At 35.2% G+C, this 9,698-nt stretch overlaps 1 protein-coding gene across 1 annotated transcript; it reads left to right on the top strand.

Moving 5' to 3' along the window:
• Window positions 1-8,700: 8,700 nt before the first annotated feature.
• LOC101387696 (olfactory receptor 11H4-like) lies at window positions 8,701-9,698 on the top strand. Its single transcript, XM_014780372.2, has one exon. The coding sequence runs from the start codon at window positions 8,701-8,703 to the stop codon at window positions 9,661-9,663; it is 963 nt and encodes a 320-aa protein (XP_014635858.2). The 3' UTR covers window positions 9,664-9,698.

The raw sequence follows: 9,698 nt of genomic DNA, 5'->3' as shown, positions 1-9,698 counted from the left end.
AATTTGGAGACCTCAGTGATCTTCATCCTCAAGTAAGTATGAATGAAAACTAAACTTGACAACAACTGAGAAGAAAAACCAAAATTAGCCATCCCTGAAAGTTTGTGGCCATCGTTCGGCTGTTGCTTGGATTGACACACACCATTTTCCCAATATATTGTTTGAAATATATTCTCCTTTTGGTTTAAAAGTATTTGACTTTCTACTAAAGACTCTGTCATCCCCTATCCTTTGTCTCTCTTCAGGAGTGGACATGTACACACACACACACACACACACACACACACACATAAACACACACACACACCCCCCTAACAATCCCATGGTTCTTAACAAAATTTTAAAGTATTTTAATTCTCCAGGATAGACCGTATGTCAGGCCACAAAATAGTCTTATTACATTTTGAAATATTGACATCGTACATATCTTTTCCAGTTACAATGTAATAAAACTAAAAATCAACAGCAGAAGGAAGCTAGGAAATCCGAAAATAAGGAGAAATTAAATAACACACTCTTATATTGGTTAACGGGTCAAAGAAAAAATCATGAAGGAAAGTATAAAAGGTCTTAAAAATAAATGAAAATAAAATCACAGCATACCAAAACTTATGCGATAGAGAGAAAGCAGTGCTAACAGAAAGATTTATATCTGTAAGGCCTTACATTAAAAAACAATAACGATATCAAGTCAAAAACATAACCTGATACCTTAAGGAACTAGGAGAAGAAGAACAAACTAAACCCAAAGCTAGCAAAAAGAAGAAAACAAAAAGATTAGAGCAGGGATAAATAAAATAAAGAATAGAAAATCAACAAAGAAAATAAATGAAACCTAGAGTTGGGTTTTTAAAAGATCAACAAAATTGACAAACCTTTAGCTAGATTGACTAAGAAAAAATGAGAGAAAACTCAAATAAATAAAATCAGAAAGTAGGGACATTACAGCTGATTTTTTAGAAATAAAAATGATTATAAAAGTATACAATGAACAATTATCCATTTAAAAAATTGGTTAACCTAGATTAAATTTCTAGGTTTAAAAAAAGATTTGTCCTAGATTTCTTTAAACCTAGATTTCTAGGTTTAAAAAAAGATTTCTAGGACAAGTTCCTAGAAATACACTGGGTTACTCCAAGATGAATCATGAAGAAACAGAAAGTCTGAAAAGACCTATAGCCAGTAAGGAGATTAAATGAGAATCAAAAACCTCTTAACAAAGAAAAGCCCATGTCCAGAAGGCTTCACTGGTGATTCTACCAAACATTTTTAAAAATTAACAACAACCCTCAAACTCTTCAAAAAAAATTGAAGAGGAGGCAACACTTCCTACTTCATTCTATGAGGCCAGCATTACTCTGATATCAAAGTCAGACAAAGACAATACAAGAAAAGAAAACCACAAACCAATGTCTTTTATGAATATAGATGCAAAAATTCTCAAAAAAATACTAGCAAACCAAATTCAACAGCATATTTAAAAGATTATACACTATGACCAAGTGAGATTTATTCCTACAAAGTTCAATATATGGAAATCAATCAATGTAATACACCACATTGACAGAATAAAAGAAAAACCATATGATCATCTCAACTGATGCATAAAAGGCATTTGACAAAATTCAGCACACTTCCATAACAGAAACATTCAAGAAAAAAGGAATAGAAGAAAACTGCCTCAAAATAATAAAGGTCATATATTAAAGACCCACAGTGAACATCATACTCAATAGTAAAAAAAAAAAAAAAAACCTGAAAGCTTTTCCTCTGAGAGCAGGAACAAGACAAGGATGCCCAGTTTCACCACTTCTATTCAGCGTAGTATTGAATTCCTAGCTAGAGCAATTAGACAAGAAAAAGGAACAAAATGTATCCAAATGGTAAAGGAAGAAGTAAAATTTTCTTTCTTCACAGATAACGTGGTCTTATACAAAGAAAACTGTGAAGATTACACACACACAAAAAAAGCCATTAGAACTTATAAACAAATTTAGCAAAGTTACACTATATAAAATCAACAAACAAAAATTAGTTGCAGATTTATACACTAACAATGAACAACCTGAAAAGGAAATTAGAAAAACAATTTCGTTTATAATAGCATCAAAAAGAAAAAAATACTTAGGAATAAACTGAACCAAGGAAGCAAATATTTGAACAGTGAAAACTACAAAATGTTGCTGAAAAAAAATTAGACACAAATAAATGGAAAGACATCCCATGTTCATAGACTGCAAGACTTAATATTATTGAGATGTCAATACTATCCAATGTGATTTACAGATTTGATGCAATCTCTACCAAATGCTAATTATATTTTTTGCAGAAATAGAAAAATCCATCCTAAAATTCATATGGAATCTCAAGGGACCCTGAAAAACTAAAACAACTTTGAAAAAGAAGAACAAAGTTGGAGATCTCACATTTTCTGATTTCAAAATTTGCCACTAAGCCACAATAATCAAAACAACGTGGTATTGGCATGTAACCCAATGGAATAGAACAGTGATCCCAAAAATAAATTCTCACATATATGGTCAGATTTTCAATAAGGATACCAACACCATTCAATGGGGAAAGTACAGTCTTTTCAACAAATGGTGCTGATAAAGCTGGATATCCACACGCAAAAGAATGAAACTGGACCCTTATCTTATACCATATTCAAAAATTTATTCAAAATGAATCAAAGACCTAAATGTCAGACCTAATACTATAAAACTCGTAGAAGAAACACAAACTTCATGACACTGGATTTGGCAATGGTTTCTTTGATATGACACAAAAGGCATAGGCACAAAAGAAAAAATAGATACATTGGACCACATCAGAATTAAAAACTTCTGTGTCTCAAAGGACACTATCAACAGAATGAAAAGGCATCCCATGAAATGGGAGAAAATATTTGCAAATCATTTATCTAAAAAGGAATCAGTATCCAGAATATATAAAGAACTCCTATAACTCAACAATGACATAACAACAAGAAAAACAATTTAAGAACATTCAAAGGACTTGAACAAGGGGAAGGACTTCTCCAAAGAAGATATATATGTGCCCAATAACCACATGCAAAGATGTTCAACATCACCAATGATTAGGGAAATGCAGTTCAAAACTACAGTGAGATACAGTTTCACACCCATTAGAATGGGTATTATCAAAAACAAAAAACAAAAAAACAGAAAGTAAGAAGTGGCAAGGATGTGGAGAAATTGGGGCACTTGCACATTGCTGGTGGAAATGTTAGTGGCATAGCCGCTGTGGAAAATGGTATGACAGTTCCTCAAAAAAATTAAGCCTAGAATTACCATATGATCCAGAAATTTCACTTCTGGGTATAGACCCAAAACAACTGAATGCAGGAAATCAAACAGATATTTGTACACCCATGTTCATAGCAGTGTTATTCACAATAGCCAAAAGATGGAAGCAACCAAGTGTCCTTCAACAGACCAATAAACAGAATGCTGTACATACAAACAATAACATATTATTCAGCCTTAAAAAAGAAGGAAATTCTGACACATGCTATGACATGGATGAACCTTGAAGACATTATGCTAGGTGAAGTAAGCCAGTCACACAAGGCGAAATCTTGTGTGCTTCCACTTATAAAAGGCACCTAGAGTAGTAAAATTCATAGAGATAGAAAGTAGAACGGTAGTTTCCAGGGGCTAGGGGAGAATGGAATGGGAAGTTATTTCTTAATGGGTACAGAGTTTCAATTTGGGGCAATGAAAAATTTCTGGAGACGGATGGCGGCGATGGTTGCACAACAATGTAAATGTACTTAATGCCATAGAACTGTACACTTAAAAATGGTTAAAGTGGTCGTTTTTATGTTATGTATATTTTACCAAATAAAAATATCTTAAAACCATCAAAAAAAGGTAATAGAGAAAAATGAAATAATCAAAATACTTGAATAGCCCAAAAGAACAAGAAAGAAGAAATAGAGGAACAAAAACAGATAGGAGAAATAGAAAACAAGGAGTCTAGCGGTAATTAAGAACCGGAGGCAAACATTTACGCTTGCCAATTCTTTGCAGAAACACACTCCCAGAGAGCATAAACAATGTACATTGTGAACAGTCTCTATATTTCACGGTGAAAAAGACTTTTCCGGTAAACAAAAAGAAATTCTCTGGAAATCCACACAGACATCTCACCATTGCCTTTAAGACATTATTTCTGCCTTCACTCTGGGAGCCAATTTAACCTAAACTATATGAAAACTACGGATAAGGAAAGGACGTTACACCAAGGAGTCTTGAGGGAGTTACAAACCAGGCCAAGGGGAGACTGAAGACTTCACAATCTCTAAGATGCAACTTTAATTGCACCCTTGGGAGTCTCAACAATACTCCCTTCCCCATCATTCGCATGTACCCTGTTTTTGAAATCTTCTCATGAGGTTCATGCCTCACTTCTTTCAGCTACTCTGCAGCAAAAGTAATCAATATATAAAATTCTCCTGTTGAATTTCCTCTGCTGAGCAAGGCAAGTGAAAGATATGGGTGCCAGTGGGTGATTGAGGACTCTTATATTGCCCTTAATGAAAATATCAATATGAAAACTGAGACCCACACCACAAGGACTGTTTATAGGGCTGTGCTTCTTTTCACTGGCTATCCTATTGCCGAACAGAAGTACCTTATCGCTGTAACTGTTTATTATGAGCACTTTGGGAAGGCAGGAAAGGGAGTGTCAGCAGCTAACTTTATACATCTCAGAATTCTCAGGGTCAGGCCCCTGGGTTTTGATTCCATGTAAAGGAAAGAGAGGCACCAATGAGAAGCTACAGTGTTTATTCCCAGCTTTGTCCACACTTAGCCGTATCATGAAGGGTAAGTAAATTTTCTCCCCGTCTAGGTGTCACTGCATTTTTTCTAAGACATCTACAAATGGATGCTAGCTGCAGTGGAATCCCATTTTAATATTAATATATTTTTGAAAACTTTTCTGGGTTGTATGTTTCTGGATATGTAAGTTCATCCACATTATCTCCAGTAACATCATCATAAGTTATGTTATATAAGTTCATATAACTGCTGGTTGCAGTGCCCAGCTACCCAGATCTCCCTCAGATTAACAATCTCTGAAATTTTCTTGACTAATAATCCACAAATGAATGCCTTATTATTCAGAAATTTGATAATTTACATAATTTGGCATTAGAAGACTGTTTAGTGTTGTGCTCAATAATTCATTTTCCACAACGCCCCCAATTAATATATTATTAATATAATTATTCCCACTTACTCATGTGCATATCACAGATAATGTAATGCCCTTCCTTTAATCATTTATTTTCTGCATCTTGAATTATTAACACTACCATGTTTTAATGTCTTCTTCCTTTATATCAGTCCAAGCTGTATATTTTTAAGTGCCAGAATATACAAGATGGTCAGTAAGATAAATCTAAGCAACCAAACAGAGCTGCCCAGAGTTTTGCTGTGTGATACATTGGAACTGAATGACATTTTAATCTAATCATTTGGGTTCATTTAAATTTATTGGTTTTCATTTAGGTTTGTTAACAGTTATGCTAAAAAAAATTATCCTAGTTACTTGGTAATCATGTTTGTTCACAGTAGTATTATTAACAACAACAGCTATAAATTTTTCAGGTCCTAGTATATTTCGGGAACCGTGCGAGGCATATGTACTCAACAGTATTTTCACAAGAGCTCTGAAAAATAGGTGTTAACTTGCTCAAGAGCACACAGTATGTCATAAGGTATTTGAACCCAAATCAATGTGACATTATCATTTATTTTCCTTTAAATATAGGGATACAAAAGGACTACTGAGTTAAGTATTACTGGATTGAGTCAGTCATTTTTGAACCTGATCCAGCTGTGGTATGTCATCGCATAGATTGCCAGCATGGGTGATTTCTTCCTTCCTCACCAAACTATGTGCTTTTCTCCTAAAACTACATCCTCAGTCCTTCCTAAAGAGGCCCATTTTTCTTTCTAGGTTATATGTGTAGCTGTTCCACTCCACTACTGGACCATCCAAACAAAGAAAGCATTTACATTGATTTCCTATGTGCCTAGGACAGATGTGAAAAATATTTGGGAGGGAAAATCAACAGGATTAGTTGACTGATTACATATGGGCGGTGACGGAATTAGGAAGTGTCATAGAAGAAGGACTCTCAAGTTTCTAGCTTTAGCAAATGCTAAATGGATTGGTGCATGAAGAGTGGAGCCATTCACCAAGAAGCAAGTACAAAAGTGTGAGAGAGCTCTTATGAAGGAAAAGTTGGAATAAGAAGTACTAAGCACAATGGTGATTATAGGTTTGAAAATATAAAAGAAGGTAAACAACAAGGGAGGCTTCTACTTAGACTGGACACTCAAACATGACAGGGATATGAAGCAAGCAGAGATTGTGGGCCACAGGTTTAAAAGTGACCTTGCTACAAACTTAGTCAGAGTTACATAAGACTCTGCCCACTGATGTTTAGAGTGGGTGCTCAGTGATGGTGATGTTCATAAATTCAGCAGACTAGCTTTTTGGTAACAGCAATGGCAAGTCTGAAATTCATTCAACAAGTGCCTATTATGCACCAAAAACTCAGTCAACTGAGAACATAAGGGTAAATTTAACATCATTCATGAAGTATAGTTTTCAATCTAGAGGGGAACACAGAAACACGTGATTTAGTTATTATGGCACATGCTCTAGTAGATACATATATGACAGTCTATGGAAATATTAAGCAGGAATTTTCATTATATATAAAGAGTTTGACTTGATGACTTTAGTAAATGATAGGTATCAAAAGGATATCTAAAATTTTCATCATAAAAACTAGGAATAATACATTGGTTCATTTAATTATTATTGTTTTAAATCATTATAAGCTTATTTTATGGGTCAAGTATATTAAGATATACATTTAAGAATATTAACACAGTGCTTATTATAATACAAAACATTGATAACAGTCTAAATCTCTCACTAGGGAATTGATTAAGTCTATGGAAGACAACGCATCATTGAATTGATAGCATAGAACTATATTTTTGACATGGAAAAAAGACTGAAGTATATTAAGTTAAAAGACAGGTTATGAAACAGCATGTTTTGAAAAATCCTATTTTAACTTTTAAAGAAGAGTGGAATACAATTTCCCAAAGAGTTAAAATTTGCTTATTCTGGGAAGAGGATTCCCTTTAGTCTGTTTTATACTTTCATGTTCTTAATTATAAAAAAAAAATATATATATATATTTTTATTTAGGAAGCAAATTTTATTTTGGTAAGGTAAATGTAGTATTTATAGCATTTGCAGCATTAAAAAACTGAAATAGGGGCCGGCCTGGTGGTGTAGTGGTTGAGTTCACTTCAGCGGCCCAGGGTTCATGGGTTCTGATCCCGGGCTCGGACTTGCGCACACTTATCCAGCCATGCTGTGGCAGGTGTCCCACGTATAAAATGGAGGAAGGTGGGCACAGATGTTAGCTCAGGGCCAATCTTCCTTAACAAAAAGAGGAGGATTGGCAACAGATGTTAGCTCAGGGCTAATCTTTCTCACCAAAAAAAATAAAATAAAAAATTGAAATAACAAGACATAAGCATTTTAGATTTTTTAAAATGTTGTCCTGAATAGCTTAACGTTAAAAAATATCTTTGCATTTAGAAAAGTCTTATTGAATACTTTTTACATATAATTTGTGTATAACTGAAATGAAAGAAAAGAAAATATCATTTATGTTCAGTAAGAATAATTGACCATTTGCAACATTTAGACCTATGTAATGTGTGCTTTTTTGTTTTGCTATTTGACATTTGGTAATTGACGTTTCCCAGCTTATTAGGATTCTGAGTTTCCTGAAGGTGGGCAGGTGAGATTGCAGTTAGAAATGTTGAAACTCATCATCTGCGATACATAGACAACATAGGAGTGAATCCTTTTAAGTAGCTGAACCATATATTTTGAAACAAATTGTTTATTTTAATGAGAGATTTATGGTATAATGATTAAAAACATTTCATTTGTTTAGGATAGAGGAGATTCAGTTACAAATTAGGAGAGTTTAAAATAAAAGCATAAAGTCAATGCAAGGAATACTCTGAGGTAACTATTAATTCTCTACTTCCCGGAAAAATATTACTATGACCACTCCTCTTGGTTTCTATGCTGAGACTTATAATTCACTAACATGAGAGAAAATATTCTGATATGAACAACTCAGAGTACATAACAGACACACACAGCTCTGGAATATATGAGAAATATGTCAAGTATTTTCTACTTGGAAAGAGATGTCAAAAAAATAGTTATTCCACTCCTAATTCTTGGCTAAAAAATTAAGTCAGGCTAAAACCTGTTCTATTAGAAATAATTAACTGTGGGTGGGGAAAAAGAAATACAAACTGATAACCACTTTTCTGCCTTTCATAGAGGACAGTGCTTCTGAGTTTCCAAAATTTCAAAAGAAAGAGACGATGTTTTTAACTCAACCCATGGATAAACAAAATCCAAATAATGTACATATTCCATTGTTATGAACCCAAGTTTACCGAGATTTGGGATTACCAGGATGATTGATTGGTGGCTTTTAAATAAGAGCTAGGAGTTAATGGATGGGTTATTCCAAACTAATTGCCAAATAGCCACCATATTTACTTTGCATAGGTTTCCTCCATGTTTTTCAGGAAACAAACAGCTTGTATAATGATGTTTTCTGTGTTCTCTGCAGCTCTGGGATTCATGAACAGCTCAGCGACAAGCACTGTGACTGAGTTTGTCCTCCTAGGCTTCCCTGGTTGTCAAGAGTTGCAAAGGTTCCTCTTTGCCCTGTTCTTTGGGATCTACATATTTACCATGATGGGAAATGGGATCATTGTCTGTGCTGTGAGGTTGGACCAACGGCTCCATACCCCAATGTATATTCTCCTAGGGAACTTTGCTTTCCTTGAAATTTGGTACATTACCTCCACTGTGCCCAGTATGCTAGCCAATTTCCTCTCAGAGACAAAATCCATCTCTTTTGTTGGCTGTTTCCTCCAGTTATATTTTTTTACTTCCCTTGGTACAACTGAGGCATATTTCCTCTGCATCATGGCATATGATCGGTACCTTGCTATCTGCCGCCCATTGCACTACCCAACAGTCATGACCCAACAACTCTGCTATATCTTGATGTCTCTTTGCTGGGTGTTTGGGTTCCTTAGTTACTCTGTCTCTACTGTGCAGCTCTCTCAATTGCCTTTCTGTGGGTCCAACTCCATCGATCACTTCATGTGTGACATGGACCCACTGATGGCTCTGTCCTGTGCCCCAGCTCCTGTCACTGAGATTGTCTTCTATGTCCTTAACTTCCTCATTATCATCCTCACTCTCCTGTACATCCTTAGCTCTTATTCCCTTTTACTGATAGCTGTGTTAAAAGTCCCTTCAGCAGCTGGCCGGCAGAAGGCCTTTTCCACCTGCGGATCACATCTGACGGTGGTGTGCTTATTCTTTGGGGCCCTTTTGGCAATGTATGGGAGCCCCACAGCTGATAACCCAGCGGAAATGCAGAAGATTATGACTCTGTTCTACTCCGTGGTGACTCCCTGCTTAAACCCTCTGATTTACAGCTTACGAAACAAGGAAATGAAGGCTGCCCTGAAGAAAGTCCTGAGGGTAAAATGAACATAAACAAATCTACATGAGACCAAGCAAACCAT

Source organism: Ceratotherium simum, chromosome 3 (genome assembly GCF_057802395.1).
Source record: "Ceratotherium simum simum isolate JZ-2026a chromosome 3, ASM5780239v1, whole genome shotgun sequence".
Taxonomy (NCBI): domain Eukaryota; kingdom Metazoa; phylum Chordata; class Mammalia; order Perissodactyla; family Rhinocerotidae; genus Ceratotherium; species Ceratotherium simum.
Note: the sequence above shows the minus strand (reverse complement) of the source record. Positions and strands in the feature narration are given on the sequence as shown.

What these genes read in the sequence shown, in the direction of transcription:
- LOC101387696 (XM_014780372.2), top strand. Translation starts at nt 8,701, where the DNA reads ATGATGTTTTCTGTGTTCTCTGCAGCTCTGGGATTCATGAACAGCTCA.